Source organism: Muntiacus reevesi, chromosome 9 (genome assembly GCF_963930625.1).
Source record: "Muntiacus reevesi chromosome 9, mMunRee1.1, whole genome shotgun sequence".
Taxonomy (NCBI): domain Eukaryota; kingdom Metazoa; phylum Chordata; class Mammalia; order Artiodactyla; family Cervidae; genus Muntiacus; species Muntiacus reevesi.
In genome coordinates this window covers 53,587,263-53,604,390 of record NC_089257.1, presented here as the reverse complement: position 1 = coordinate 53,604,390, position 17,128 = coordinate 53,587,263, and the positions used below count along the sequence as shown (strand labels likewise).

Below are 17,128 nucleotides of genomic sequence, written 5' to 3'. Positions count from 1 at the left end.
AAGACAGACATGGAAAAAAAAATGATGCTGTTAAAAATATAAGAAATCCTGAATTAGTAAGTACCTATTGAAGAGATAAGTAAATAAGAACAATAATTGGGAAGAATTGTTTGTGATAGGATTTGGGAATTAGGAGAATTGTTTAAATAAATGTAAGTTAAAATAAATAAGTTAAATGAGTAAATGCAAGTGAGAAAAGAGTTGGAAAAAAAAAAACTGCAAAGGTTTCCCATAAAAGTGAATCAAAAATATACTCTTCTATTAAGAAATGGATGTAGTGGTAAAACAGAATATCTTGTTGTTTATATTAAGTTGATAGTTAATTGAATAAAAAAGATTGTTGCCAGAGGGAATAAAAATAAACAAAAGTAAAACCAAGCACAGGCATTGTCTATATAACACCAGGGAAATCTAAAAAAAATTTATTTTTAAAAACTGAGGGTGAGATGTGTGGAGAGAGTAACATGGAAATTTACATTACCATTTGTAAAATAGATAGCCAATGGAAATTTGTTGTTATGGCTCAGGGAACTCAAACAGGGGCTCACTATCAACCTAGGGGGTGGGATGGGGAGGAAGAAGGGAGGGAGGTTCAAAAGGGAGGGGACATATGTATACCTATGGCTGATTCATGTTGAGGTTTGGCAGAAAACAACAACATTCTGTAAAGCAATTATCCTTCAATTAAAAAATAAGCTGAGAGGTAGAAAGTTAGAATGGCAGAACAGAAACTGAATAAGGCTAAAATAATTGTAAGTTTAAATAATCATATGGGAAGTAAACAAACAAAGAAGCAAACACCTCTCTTGGCCTAAACAACAAAACACTTCCAATTGGATTAATGTGATAATTTACCAGGAAACTTTTAAAAAGACTTAGGAAGTCTAAACATAAAAAAAAAAATAAATTAAAAGGACACTAAAAAGATAAAGTGAAGGAAAAGCAGGTGGGATGTCAGACACGGTTTAAGGCAAAGGTTATTCAGGGAAGCTAATTACGTTAATTATGTGATGGTGGAAGTCAGAGTTAGTAATGAGACCTATGATATCATGATATTATGTTTGTAGGGTCCAAAGATGATAGCAACAAACAGAAAACAAAGACTGTTAAATTCAAAGAGAAATTATAAGTACACAATTGAAAATCAAGGTATCAATACTCCATTACCAGAATATAAAAAAATTGAGAAGAAAATTATAAGGTAATAGAATAAAGAATCTGAAAAACATAGGTAAATTTACCACAGTATAGCAGTAAGACTAGATATTGCCAAGAACTAAATGGAATGAACAACAAAACAACAACAAAGTCTGGAAGGTTATTGCTAGTTCCCGATGAGATGGCAGATGAGCATACACACTCTTCATTCCACTTAATTCAACCCTGGGAAACTTCAGAAACAGAGGGAAGCACAGATTCAGGGAACTAACAGAGCACTGAAATAAAGGAGAGATCAAAGGCTGTTCTGACAGAAGGTGGGGATGCGGTGAGAGGCGACCTGACCCAGGAGTAAGAGGATGGATGGAGGAGTAAGGAGTCCTCTTCTTTCCTCTGACTCGTTGGGGGGCGGGGGGATGAATCTGAGGGGGCTGTTGGAGTTCTCTTATTCCACCCCTTCTGACATTGCCAAGAGAGGCCCATTACTTATCCTGTAATCCAGATGTTTGCAGCCCCATGCCAGCTCCCTTCCTGGCCCCAGTCATAATACTCTCAGGGCAGCAGAAAGCTCTTCTCAAGGGAAGAAGAGGTGAAGGGGGCTGCTCTATGCCCTTCCTCTCCAGATTCACAGAGCTGGGAATTAGAACCTAAGGAGATCTTGTCTTTCCATTTCTGATTTTTGTTGAGCGTCCAGATGAGGATAGGTGGTAAAAAGTCTGCCTGCAAAATGGGAGACTGGGTTCGATCCCTTGTTTGGAAGTTCTCCTGGAGGAGGAAATAGCAACCCACTCCAGTATTCTTGCCTGGAGAATCCCACGGATGGAGGAGCCTGGCAGGCTACAGTCCACAGGGTTGCAAAGAGTCAGACACAACTGAGCAACTTCACTTACTTACTAACTTACCCAGTGGAATGGAAGCAAATGGAGGAATTGATAGCAGTGATGTGGTACTTTCTTCCCTAGTCTCTTCTTTTTCTTTCCCTTAAACACATCTGAAGAGATACCACCTAGGATTTGGCCCTTTCCCATCAAATACTAACAGGCCTAATTGTTAAATCACCAGAGAAACATAAGACCATCTGCCACAAAAACTACATATCAAAGGGTATAACTAGCAAAAGTGAAAACAAACTGAACACGAAGCAGCTAACTGCAACAGCTGGACCAAAAATTTAACGTGAGCATAATACCTACCCTCAAAAGTATAGTGAGGATATTGTAATAGAATGCAAATTCAAGAAGTAAAGAAAAAGAACCAAATGTAAATTGGGTGCTAAACAGATATTTATAACAGATATTTGTTGGTATCCCTGCCAAAGATGCATGACCTGAACTTAATTGTGAGGAAACATCAGATAACCCCAAATTGAGAGAGTCTATAAAAGAACTGCCTGGTACTCAAAAAATGTCACTGTCATAAAATTTAAAGGACTAAGGAACTGTTCCAGATTAAAGGAGGCTAAAGATACCTGACAGGTAAATGCAATGTGTGATCCTGACTCGAATCCAGGACCAGACGTTGTATTAATATTTTTCCTTTGCTACAGAGCAGTATAGTCCACTGTGGGTGCCACTGGCCACATGCAGCTACTGAATAATTGAGATGAGGCTGGTCTGGGTTGAGAACTGCTCTAATTAAAAAATACACACTGGGTTTTAGTATGAAAGAAGAATGTAAACTATCTCTATTATAATTTTTATATTAATTATATGTTGGAATGTTATTATCTTGGCTATACTGGCTTAAATACAATTTATTATTAAGATTATTTTCACTTGCTTTTTACTTTTTAATGTAGATACTAGAACATTAAAATTACATTTCTAGCTCATTTTTATGTCTTGCATAATACTGATATCATATAGTCCTGCCATAAAGAATATTAGAAGTACAATTAGTGTACTTTGAATAAGATATGAAGATTAGAAAATAGTATTTCTATCAATATTAAAGATAAATGTACTATAATTTTGTAAGAGAATGCCCTTATTCTTAAGAAATACACACTGAACTATTTAGAGGTAAAGGAGCAGGCATGCTGTCTGTCGCTTATTCTCAAAAGTTTAGAAAAACATAAAATATACATATATTTATGGAGAGAGAATGATAAAGCAAATGTAAAATGATGGCAATTACAGAATCTGAGTGAAAGATAAGGAGTTCTGTGTACCATCTTTGCAACTTTTAGATCAACTTGAAATTATTTTAAAATAAAAGTCTACAAAAACCACTCCCACATGATGGTTAAAATATGCGGTACAGTAACGGGGATAAAAAGCAGAGTGGTTAGCACTGAAGAAAGAGATGTGGGGAAGGAGAGTGAGAAATATGCTCCCACAAGGTGGCAGAAAGTATGAAGAGAGAGAACATTTAAAGTAAAACCTAGGTGACATGGGGATGAGTCAAAGTGACAACATCTTGGTCACTGGAGGCTCAGAAAGTGAGAAAATAGGAGTGACAATATCTGGTGAAAAAGAAATCTCCCAGAATTAAAGGAAGAGGAAAGATCTCATATATAAAGAACCCATAGAATGGTAAAGCGTTTTTCAAAAAGAAAAAAAAAATCCACACTTAGTCATGTTCATCGTGAAAATTAAGGAATTTAGTATGAAGACTATCAAAGATACATTTTTTTAAAAGAAAACATTTTAAATCTCACAGTACAGTACCTTGAAAAGTACAGTAGTACAGTACAACAACTGGCCTACAGGGGTTGGCATCAAGTGAAAAGGCAAGAGTTACCGACTGCATGAGGGAGAGAAGTGGGAGATGGTCGAGCTGAAGTATCATCAGTAATAGGGCAAGACACAATTTCATTCATGCCTGAGGTTCACATCTTTGAAAGTTCGAAAGGGTAGGGGACTTACTGTGTAGATTGACAGGAATTTGCAAAGACAGTGCAGAGAAGTCCTGCATCCTCTTCACTCAATTTCTCCCAATAGTTACATTTTATGTCATTGCAGTATTGATACAGTACAAAAACCAAGAAAGAACATTGGTACAATATGTGTGTGCATGGGTGTGTGCGTGTGTGTGTGTGTGCGTGTGTGTGTGTGTGTAAGTCTTCCTTTGAACTGTAACTTTATTTTATCTGAGAAAGCATGGCAAAAGGTGTCATTAGACACAGCCCAAAGGCCCCTCAAAGGTACATTTAAAAAAAATGAAATGCACAAAGAGTAGATCACTTAGATAAATAAAAAATCAGGTTAACACTGGACTTAACAGTGGAATATAAGAATCCAGTGTTTTACAGTATGAAAGAAAAGGTTTCTGAACTTAGGTCACAGATTGAGCCATATGCTATTTCAATGTGAGAGCATGATAAAAATATTCTCAGGTACATCAAAAACCTTAGAGGGTTTGCCTTGCAAAGACCTGCTATGGAGAAACTCTTGTAAGAAATACTCAATATGAAAAACACTAAAAAGCCACGGTGATCAAAACTTACTGAAGCTTATGGTTGTATAAAAAAGCAATGACTAAAGAAAAAATCCATATGATATTATTTATATGTGGAATTTAAAGTATGACACAAAAGAACCTATCTATGAAACAGAAAAAGAATCACAGATAGAATAGACTGGAGTTGAGGGAGGGAGGGATTAGCAGATGTAAGCTTCTGTATACAAAATAGATAAACAACAAGGTCTTACTGTATAGCATGGAGAACTATATTCAATATCCTATGATAAATTCTAATGGAAAAGAATATAAATACAGTATGAAGTGTATATTTGGGTACAGGGATCATAGAGACCAAAGGAATGAGAGCATGCTAATGTTCTTGTTTTTGTTCAGGGAAGATATAAGTATAAAAATGTTTATGAACTCAATAGAGGTACATAGACACAAGCATGTGTCTTAAATTAAAGCCAACCACCATAAGAACCAAAAAATGAGTCAAATAACTTTTAAGCCATCAGCAAAAATCTTGACTCAGGGAGTGGAAAGAAAAGAAGTAGTTTCAGAAAATATAAAATAAGATGGCAGAAAAAAATTTTAATGTGACTGTAATCACAATAACTGTGGGATAGATGCGATGAAACAAAACAAATAAATCCAGAGGGACCTCACATGGACCAGAGATGCTCATGTGCCATAAATTAACATATCCCTTGGCACCTGGGGTGGAATAAGCTAAAATAAAGCTTTCTAAAGTAAACATATATGAGGTTACTAAAAAAATACAAAGCTCTGTAAATATAGAAAAATAGAGGTTACCTGGTACATACTCTCTTATCAAAACAAAAAGCACTTTCAACAAAAAGGTGATCCAGAAAGAAACTTAACTAGGACATGGAGATGACAAGAGGGGATCTCTATCCCAACCAGGACTCTGGGCTGAACAAAAGTTCTCCCCCTGAGAATTTATAACCATGAGCTTGGAGTTTGATGGTGTTCCATTGCTGTGTAGTTCTTCTGTTGCTCTAAAGAGGTCTGATCTTTTGTTATCCATTTCTCTGAATGCCCATTTCTCTTCAGGGTTGTCCTATCCCAATTGTTCTAAACTTCCATGATGTTGTGTTGAGCTACTTTTTCATTCATTGTGCTGAACACGGGGTTCTCTCTGAACATGTGTTCCGTACTATGAGTGGGCTTGCTCCTTCTGCACTATCTCCTGGGCAGGTACTGGGTTGGCCAAAACATTCATTTGAGTTTTTCTGTTAAGATGCTATGGAAAAACCTGAATGAATGTTTTGGTCAACTCGATACGTAAGATTCATCTTTCCCTGCTCTGCTTGGCAGTTGCCATTTGTCTACGGGTCTTTTATTTTCCCAGATTTTAGTGATATTTCTTGTATGGTGTGGCCCTCTTATCTTTTTGGATACATATATATTCACCTAGTGTTATTTTTATGGAATTTGAGGAAAGATCAAAGATAAATATGTGCATTCAACCTGCGTGTTAATGGGAAGATGAGATTATTTGTTCTTCTCTTCTCTCAAAGCATACTACAGTGAGTTGTTACTGTAACACTCCCCAAAGAGATGGAGGGAAGGGAGGAGAAGAGAGAGAAAAAGCTATTTCATCTATTCTCTTTGCTCCTTCTTTACTGAAACAGTGTATCATGGCACATGTGCTTGGTGCTGAATTCTATTTCCTGGCGACATACTCTGTTCGTGACTCAGCCTGGTGGTGGCACAGCTGGGAAGCTCTGATGGGCACCGTTACTCAGCTCAGAAAGAGATTTCCCAGTGATGACGGGAAGTAGAATTATTGTTTATTGAATGCTGAATTGTTTCTGAAGTTAGATCAAGAGAAGGGGGCTGTGGTCCACATTGGGCTCATTGTTGCTACAGACACTGGGCTAAGGAAACCCATAAATGGTCTTATTTTTAAGTGGGAAGGAACTCTGCAAGCTAAATGTTATAAAGCTGACAATTCTTCCCAAAGTAATTTGATGATTTAATACAATCCCACTTAAAATTCTGACAGGATCCTTTACAGAGCTTGATAAAAATGATTTCACAATCATTTATAAATATGGAAAGACAATATTGAGGAATATCTTAAGATGAAAGAGTACCTCCATCTGCAAGCCAGAGACTGGCTTGTGAGTTCTGATGCTTCTCCCTTCCACTTCTCCACATCTAATCCATGGCAGAGTCTCCTTCTAACAGGGAGTTCAGACCTATTCATTCTCTCCATCACCACATCCACTGCCTTAGCCCAAGCTACCATCATCATTGCAGTATCTTCCTTACCCGTCTTTCCTTATACCTCCTGCCGCTTTCAATGTGCTCACCCCTCAGCAGCAACATAAAGTACCCGCCCCTCTCCTGCCACAACCTCATCAGTGATTTTTCATTGTTCATCTCCCTCCACGTTCTTCCTTGCTCATTTCATAACTGCTACTCATCATTCATCAGCACTCTTTATTGAGAGGCTTTCAATGTACCAGATAATGACCTTGGCCCTGGGGAGGTAATAAGCAAAATCAGGCTTGATTTCTGCCAACACCCCAGTCACCAGTGGCTGACTTTAAAGTCAAAGGACAATAAATATGAAAAAAATTCAAATGTGTAATTAAATCAATGCCAGTTTAAAATAAGATTAATCTTTTATAACCATTAATTGGCCAAACCCAGTGGAGAAAGTGATACCGAATGCTTAAGAGGCCGGGAGAAACAGACATATTTATTCATTACTGTTAACATCGTGAACTTATACAAATGTTTTGGAGAGGCATGGCAAAAAGTCTCAAGAGCCAAAAAATGTCCATATCCTTTAATCCAACAGTCTTACTCTTTGGAAATTATTTCAAGGAAATAATTTAAAGAAAGGTAGAAGAATGGAGGAAGAGTTGAAGAAGAAAGTATTTTATTGAAGAACTTTCTATATTAGCAAAAGACCTAATATCACTTAAATGTTCAATAACAGAACAGTTTGATAAGTGACTTAGAACAAGCTGTTACAAATTATGATGATGGAAACCAAATCAAATGTGAAGAGTAGGACATGATGTGTTCAAATGTGATGTAGAAACTCCGCATACAGTTGACTATATGAAGAAATGAAAGAAGCTGCCAAGTTTAACAGTGGTGGTGATTCATGTGATTGGATTTAAGAATTAATAATTTTTAAACATTAAGTGACCAATGGAAAAGATGGCTGAGTTTCATGCTGAAATTAACTTTGATTCCATAGAGTATTCCAGTGGCCATGTTTATATTCTAGGCAATCTGTTGCCATATGAAAAAAAAATTGGCTCTTGGAAAAAATGTTCCTTTTGTCAACATATATTTGTCAAACAGTATTAAAATCAATGTTACATCGAAAGTGAGGGAAGTTATGCAGTTGACATTGTCAAGGGAGATTACAGAGTCTCTGTGGGGTAGAAGCATTTGTCAAAAACCCAGATACTGTGCTCAGAGCAAGACAGCAAAGAGACACAGCACCTGTTAGGCTACTCCCAATTCCCTGGTGAAGAGTGGGCACATCTCCAGCCCCGAGACATCCCTCCACGGTAGCGCTGCCTACTCACCAGGTTCCTGTAAAGAAGAAATGCTCCTGGAGCACTGCAGACTTGCAGTACCGAGGACAGACACTGGGGGCATGCCCTTTTCCTAACACTGAATCCAGAGCTCTGACTTCTAAACTAGGATCTCTGCAGCCCAGGTCTTTGTACAGTGGGACCAAGCTGTTCAGAATTTGGTAGCAGTTGAGCCCATGGTGGTAATAGCAGGGCCTTATTAAAAGATGCTTTGTGAATGAGATATGTAACTTTACTGCAGGGGAGAGAAGACTGCCTTGTGATAGCCCCAGAGGAAGGCAAAAGGGAATCAGAAGATCTGAGCTTTGATTTCAGTTCTGAACTCTCTCTGGCTATGTGATCTGAGCCCTTAATTTGTGTGTGTGTGTGTGTGTGTGTGTGTCTGTGTCTGTGTCTGTGTCTGTGTCTGTGTCTGTGTCTGTGTTTGGATTTTTTTCCCACTAATAAGAGTATAAGGTAAAACTTGCATGATCTAGGTTTCAAATGGATTTCTAGAAACTACCCACTTAGGAGTGTTTTAAAAAGATTTCAGTAAGCCAAATAAATGAACTAATGATTGAATGAATTAAAAAAAAAAAAGATTTTACTATTTCCAGATGGTCAGCAGTGATCTATGGCATTGCAATTGGAGGGAATGCCAGAGATCATTTATACCATCTTCCTGCCTTCCTCATCTCAGGCTTAGTTCCTCTATGAGACAGGGGCATCATAGATACAGAGAATACTCTGTCCTCCAAGAGAGGGAACCCCCAGAAACAGCATTTGGAACAAACCATTTTGAATAATGATTGAGAAGAGCTACCTGCAGATGTGGCCTACCACAACAGATGGCTGAAAGCCACAGTGTAGATTCCAATGTGAATTCTCAAGGACAAGTTCCCAAAGACGACTGAAGGACAGCCCTCTTAGGCTGCTATGTAATCCTATTGCAGACATTCTTAAGCACGATTACAGACCCCCGAGACCACACCCCACCTCCAGCCCTTTCAGAGGGATCTATGAGGTGAAAACTGCTTTCATAATAATACTAAGACAAAATTTTCTTTTTGCCGTGTGTCAACAGTAACACTGATGTGGCAAAAGCAATTGCAGGCAAAACTCATGGCACTCAGTGAGGGTCAAGGCAGTGGCCTTGAACTATATTAATCATAAATGTATTCCTTACCACCAGGGAGTAGCCCTAAACAACCCCAAAAGTCAGTTTCACTAAGGAATAGCGTTGATGAAACAATATACGTTATTAATGTTATTAACTCTCTACCTTTAAGTACACATGTTTTTATTATTCTGCATGACTAATTGGGAAAAACACATGAAGCTTTTTTGCTGTATATTAAATAAAAGCACTTGTACAGTTACTTGAGGTGTAAGCTGGACACTTTCATTGTCATAAAACATCACTTTTACTTGAAAGAATGAATGACAAATTATGGTTATTCAGACTTGAGAATTTGGCATACATTTTCTTAAAAAATGAAATGAACCTGTCACTTCAAGAAAAAGACCTGACAGTATTTGTTGCCAATGATAAAACCTGAGGTTTCAAGCAAAGCTTGGGATCTTGGGAAACTTGTATCCACTGCCATGAATTTGATAGCTTTCCAATACATTAACACTTTACTGATGAGATTGGAAATGATCTTAACAAATATGACTTTTGATGTGGCATAAAGAAATGTTTCAGTATCTGGATTATCTGCACAGCTCAGTAAACCAATATTTTTCAAATGACCAATAGATAATGTTATAAAATCATTCGTTTGTGAAAGATTCATTGAAAGTACAAGGGGAAGCAACACATTTCAGTGTTACAGAGTACAGGTTCACTGATGTGGTTTCTCATTCCACATTGTAATTCTCCTTTAAGAAACTACCATTTGCAGAGTTTGGGTGTAGCATCAAATAAGATTATCTGTAATTATCTGAAAAGGTTATTTAAATATTCTTCTCATTTCCAATTACATATCTGTGTGAGACAGGATTTTCTTCATATACTTAAGCCAAGAAAAATAGGAAAAAAAGATATGCCACAGCAGGTTAAATGTAAAGGCAACTATGAGGATCCAGGTGTCTTCCATTAAACCAGGTACTAAAGAGACTTGCAAAAATGTAAAACAATGACATCTTATTCACTAAATTTCTTTTGTTTGGACAATACAACCATTTTCATAAAACATGTCAACATGTAATAAGCTAATCATTGTTAATTCATTATATGTTACTTTTTAAAGTTAACTAATAAGTGATATTTTAAAATATCTGTTTTAATATTTCAGATGGTGAATCTTGAGACACAATCCATCTAAACAAAAGCATGTTGAAGTTCTTAATAATTTTTAAGCTGGTATAAGACACCCTGAAATTAAAAAGCTTGAGAACTGCTGCTCTGAGATGCTTGCAGAGAAAGTGGAATTTGGGATGAGTAATTAGTGAAAAGAGGAGAACTTGTCATGTATCAGTTTGCAATATTGCTGAAAAGTGTCATGATGAAATTAGGCTTAACAGCCAGGGCTGGTTATGAAGACAGAATCGTCCCTGGAGGAGTAAAATGAAAGTCATCTATGACTTAAGACTAGCAGAAATCACTTCTGTGAATATTGAATTCTCAAGTTCCCAGTTAGACCCAATTATTCCCAAGGGCACCTCTCTGTGCTCTTCTAATTTACTCCAGGGCCCTTAGTGTCTGAGTTCACCCCTTTCCCTCCAGGGAAAGTCTGGCTCTTTCCCAGCTCGGTACTGACCATCATGACTACGTGGGCTACAAATCTGCCTCCTGGGCCATGGTGCATGCCACTCGGAGTCCACCGATCAGTACCCAGGACTTGGGAAGGCCAAAGGCACTTGCAGGCACTAAGAATGAAAGATGAGCATGTTGAGGCTCTTGTCCTGGAGGGCTTCTCAGTGTGGTGGAGAAGAAAAGCTCCTGAAGAAATAATTATGGTGTGATGTGATAAGTGCTTTTCTGAACATAGTGACCACATTTTCTTCCAATCAACAATCAGGCATATTCTGACCTCTGACTATGGAAGTCTCCTCAGGGATCTGGAACACATGTCTGCTTACACATGTATTAAGAAACTCCCAAAAAAACTCCACAGAAATTCTGTATCAATTTGTACTTGATTTGGCCCAAAGACCCACAAACAATGGTCTGTACTCTTTTTAAAAAAAATCTGCATTTTAAAGTTTATTTATCTATTTATACATAACCTTGTTCCAGAATGATTTTAAAAAAATTCTGGGAAATAACCAGTGTCAGAACGAAAAAGAGCAAGAAGTACCGTAGGATTACAAAAGATGAGTAATGAGCCCCTGACATTTTACTTCCTCTGGGTTAATGGATGGGAGACACTAGAGGAAATTTTTTCCATCATACTTGTTGAGTGGTTCTTTTTCCCCTCAGGCAGAGTCCAAGATTGTTCACACAGGTCTCTCACACCAGCTGAATCAGATCAAGAGTCAGAAGCATGAACTAGTATGAAACTTCTAAGATCGCAAGCCTTGATTACATGTGGGTAAAATTAACAATAAGGCTCTTGATCTGCCAAGAAATGTTGGAGTCCCCTCTGGGTGGGCTGTTTGGGGACCGTGGAGGTTCTGGTCTGGACTGGGTCTTCTTAAGTCTTAGTCATGTACACTTTGCCCCGCCTTCCTTTGAAGCTGACCTAAATCCCCCTTTTTAGTCCCTTTCTGCAGTGTCCCTGTTCCTTCCCAGCTCTGGCAACTCCAGAGTGAAGTGAACAAGAACAAAACACAATGAGCAGAAAGAGCATGTTCAGTGCCACACACGGACATCCTGCCACCCATCAGAGAATGGGTGACACCGCGTGTCAAAGGCAATCCAAACCAAAGGCAGGACAAGGAGCCTGATGGAACTCTTCTGCATCTTGGATCCACTACCACCAACCATTTATTCTGAGGGTTCTACAACCGCTGATTCAACCAACCATGGGTCATAAATATTTGGGAAAACAATTCCAGAAAGCCTTAAAAAACAAAACTTGAATTTGCCACCCAATAACTATTGACCCAGCATTTGCAATGTATTTACAACTATTTACACTGTATCAGGTATTGTAAGTAATCTAGAGATTATTTAAAGTATATGGGAGGATCTGCATATGTCATTTTATTGAAGGCACTGAGCGTTCATGGATTTTGATATCCATGGGGTTCCTGGAACCAGTCTTTCTTGAGTACCGAGGGATGATTGTACTTACACTGGACTAGGAGTAAATCATGATGTCTCTGTGCTCTCCAGTAAATTCATCCACAAAAGCAAGTTATTTTGACGATGAAATGACATATACATGAGAATTCTCACCACATAATAAGTTCACTATTAATAGTTATGATTTTCATATCATTTGTATGGTTAATTAATGTCTCTCTCCCCAGTAAACAAGGGTCGTGTCTTGTTTTATTCACAGTTATAAATATATCTAGAGTTTAGCACAGTGTTTGACACGTTAGACATTTGATGAGACAATTGTTTGATCAAAGGGAGTTGGTAGGGTCCTGGTTAAGGGTCTACTCTAAAACAACAAGTTTGGGGTTGCCTGACAACTCTCATGGATTGGTATTGGCTACCTGCAGCATGGTGCCACGAGGATTCTAAGGTGGTATCTGATATGTCACCTGATGCATGCTCTGGTTGAGGATGTTGAATATTTGTTGACCTTGGTCTACGAAGTCAAGGTTCATTTTGCCAGCTCTTCCAGCACAAATAGGCCAGTTGTGTGAATACAGTCACTTTAAGAGAACTGAGGTGATCAAATATCTGGCCTGAAGATAAGCAGCATGACCTCAGGAATATTTTTTAAAATCACAGATAAGAAAACACTTAGAACAATGCAATGCAGAGAAGCTGAATGCCTACCACTATGATATCCACCTGTCTCAATGAATTCACTTATTTGGAATGTGTTTCATGAATAAGTAAGGAGCATCAGCTCGTGTACCCCACAATCAGACAAAACTTTGTAAGACCCTCTCCCCCAGCCCATAAAATAGCTGTTCTACTCACGAGGGTAATCCTTTGGGTGTGTCTTCTCAGACCAGTTCCCATAAAATGTGAGCCTGTACTTAGCAGTTCCACAGGCGCAGCAGTCTAGGATTGGTTTGTCAGTCACGCCATCAAATGTGGAATCTGAAAGAGTCAGGAAAGTCAGCAAGTTAGGAAGCAACTGTGAGTCATTTATGAGGCAGTGACATCTTGGTCTCATCCTGTCCTTAATGCCTGGGAAAAGAATGTGAAATGTAGTTTGTGTGTGTGTGTGTGTGTGCTGAGTCACTAGGTCGTATCCAACTCTTTGTGACCCCATGAACTGTAGCCCGCCAGGCTCCTCTGTCCATGGAATTTTCCCAGCAAGAACACAGGAGTGGGTTGCTATTTCCTTCTCCAGAGGATCTTCCTGAACAAGGGATTGAACTTGCATCTGCTGCATTGGCAGGCCGATGCTTTAACACTGATTCACCTGGGAATCGAAGTGCAGTTTTTACTGATTAATAATTCAGAACCAGGTCCAGCTATAACAGATTTTATTTAACTCTAAGGATGATCACTATATTTTTCAAATTAAAAATAAATCAGAACTTTTGCTCTAATAATGTGAGGAGACCTATGGGACCAATAACGTAGAGCATTTGGAATGGAGGTTATCTTGGTAAAGTTTATTTTTATCCTTTCTGGACCTGAATCTCCTTTCCCATCCCTCCCACAATAGGGTTTCTCCACCATATTTCAAGAGGAATATGCATGTGTGTGCGTGTTTTCTAAGGAATATTCTCTGGGGCTAAACTACCAGGACAAGAAGGAAAAGCTTCAAAGGAGAGCAATGAGAACAAGCAGAGAGACATAAGGAACTGCTGAAAATTATTTCTAAAAAATTGTGCATATGTAGTCACATCACTTCTTATCAAGCTTTCAGAGACTTTACTGGGAGGGTTAGTGGTTTGGGAATATGTTCATAAGTTCAGGTTTACTTCTGAGCATAGAAAGAGTCGGGGAAAACTCGAGATTCCCTCTCCACCCCCACTTTTAGCTGTGAATAGAAAGAGCTGGGGAAAACTCGAGATTCCCTCTCCACCCCCACTTTTAGCTGTGAATAGCTGATAAGTGGAAAAAAAGAGATTACATGAATAAATTCAGTACTTCCAATCGTCAGGCCCACATCCCTAACTGCACTGTTGCTTTTAGTCTGTTCTGCTTCCTGCAAGATGAAAACAATGTCTACAGATGCAACTTGCCTCAACTGCTTTTCCTTTGGTTCCTCAGGAGGTATTAACATGAATGTTCTCCCTCCCCCCCCCCTTTTTTTTTTGCAAGTTGGACATTTAATCTTAACTATTATATAAAGAGAAGCAAAAGAGAGTTTAAAAATCTTTTTGAGAGTTAGGGAGAGCATTTTACAAGTCTTCCTTATGGAATTCACTGAGGTATTTTGGTTTGAATATGCAAAATCAGAGATAGGTGAAAGAAGTGAATTCTGGGTTTGAGGATGGAGACAAAAGTATAGGATACTGTAATAATCACTGCATTGCATAGAGTCCTTGTATGTGTTGATTCCTTTCCATATACTGTCTCATTTAATCTTGGCAATAATCCTAGGACACCAGGACTTTGGTTAACCCCATTTTATAGATCATAAAACTAAGGCATATTAGGTAACCAGCCCAAAGTCACTGGGTTGGTGGGTGGTGCAGGCAGAACTGGAACTCAGGTCTTTTTTGAATCCACAGCCCATGATCACCCTTAACCTGTATACTGTATCACTTCAGGAAAGACCTTCTGCATAGGTCTGCATAAACACCAGTGGGAGAAATCTGTGCGTTTCTATTTAGCTTTTTCAAACGAAGAATTGTGCATTAAAAAAAAATACTTATCTACAGAGCTCCAGGATCTCTAAATAGCCCTAAAGAAGAGATCTGAAACCATCCCAAATAGAAATCATTGTCTGCCTACTTTTTGTACACTAGGAAGAGGCTAGAGCATTGTGTGTGTTAGAAGCAAGCTTCCTACTTCCCTACGTACACGGAGTCCAGATCTGATTGCTGCTGTGAGCCACTTTGATACTTAAGGGACAAGCGCTACTGAATATATTTCAGGAAAGGTGGCATAAATGAGTAACTCTTGAAGGTTTTTCCTTTTCACAATTCCACTATGATCAACTATGTTTTAAAAAGACTAAATTAGTTTTGAAAAAGGGATTCAGAGCTAAGAGATACATGCTGGGGTTTCAGTTGTAACTACTGCTGCTGCTGCTAAGTCGCTTCAGTCGTGTCCGACTCTGCGACCCCATAGACGGCAGCCCACCAGGCACCCCAGTCCCTGGGATTCTCCAGGCAAGAACACTGGAGTGGGTTGCCATTTCCTTCTCCAACGCATAAAAGTGAAGACGCTCAGTCGTGTCCGACTCTTAGCGACCCCATGGACTGCAGCCTACCAGACTCCTCCATCTATGGGATTTTCCAGGCAAGAGTACTGGAGTGGGGTGCCATTGCCTTCTCCGACTAGGTGCTGTTAAATGAAACAGCAATAATCTCTCAAAGAACCAAAATAAGGCAAACTGGTAGCTCCACCTTATCAAAAGGGCTTTCTGATATAAGCAGTGAACTTAAAGGTACATCCAGGGGTTCAAGGGAAAACACTTATAATAAACACTTTGGAATTCCAAAGAAAAAGAAGCTTCCATTGAAAAAATAAATTTCTAAGTTTGAAAATAAAAACAGACACACTGTTTCCTACTGAGGAAAAGCCCACTGAAAATGAATCAGGTTTTCAAAGGGCAGTGATAGCAAGTGTTAACTTACCCCTCTTCCCCTAACCTTGCAGGGCCTGCACAATACAGGTAACTTGAAACCCTGTAGCATCTCTCAAGCTATACTGCTCCCCTCATTTCTACTCTTAGTCTACCAGCTTCCTTTTCTACTCTTATCTTATTCTTTTTTTTTTTTTTGGGGGGGGGGGGTGAGTTGGGGAAGGCTGCACTGGGTCTTGTTTGAGGCACATAGGATCTTGTCCTCTGACCAGGGAGGGAACCTGGGAACCTCTACCACTGGCAGCATGGAGTCTTAACTGGACCACCAGGCAAGTCTCTCTGGTCTTATTTTTGTTCCTTTTCCCTTGCTGATTATCCCTTCTCTATCTACATTTTTCTCTCATCTCTGCTTTCCCCTTCATCTTTTCCTCTTTCTCCCTTGTCTGTGACATGGTCTTAAAGTGAGCATATATGTGCATTTGCTTATTATAGGTCACCTTTTGGAATATTTTATGTTTCTGCTTTTAATTATAAGTAACTTATTGTTTCATGTCTCTTTTGAAAAATAACTACCATTGCTTTTAATCTGTGCGATTCTTAGATTTCCCCTATGGATTAATAGCTTTAACTGGGAAAAAAATAGACACTAGTTTCTCTCTTTCCTTGACAGATTTGATTTGACTCAACAAAAGTGTGAATACTTTAATGAAAGAGCTGGAGAGAATCCCTTTGCTCTATGGTTGCATCTTAAAGACTTTCTGTGTGGGATCTGCTTTGCTAACTGATGAATTTCCTCATGAATCTGCTGTCTCCAGGAATCATCTACAACTGCAACTCACAATCCTGCAGCCCAGGTCCTCCTGGGTCTTTTTTTGTCTACAAAGTTGCCATTGGAAAGAGGTCTTTTTATACAGACTTGTGCTTAGTCATTTTGGTAGGCTCTCTGCTTCAGAAGTGAGTAGAGATTTGCAGTGCCTTTTCATTGATGCTTATCTGCACAATGTTAGCATATTCATAGCTCAGACAAGGCTTTCACAACATCAGGACTGAGGCTTTGGAAAGTGCACTTTGGCTGTTGGTTGCTGTCAACACACGAGGCTGATGGTGCAGTGTATTCTGGAAATCCTCAAATCTGGGAAATCAGGCTGTCCTCTGAGAGTCAAACTAACAAAACTGCACCATGGTGGCCATGATTAGCCAACCAAGAGGTGAGCT

General features: G+C 38.9%; 1 protein-coding gene across 1 annotated transcript in view; it reads right to left on the bottom strand.

Moving 5' to 3' along the window:
• The window catches only part of SPON1 (spondin 1), a 303,413-nt gene that overhangs the window by 156,178 nt on the left and 130,107 nt on the right, over positions 1–17,128 (bottom strand). The window contains exon 5 of the mRNA XM_065944964.1: positions 13,180–13,302. Coding sequence (XP_065801036.1) covers positions 13,180–13,302 — 123 coding nt within the window. The remainder of the gene's footprint in view (positions 1–13,179; positions 13,303–17,128) is intronic.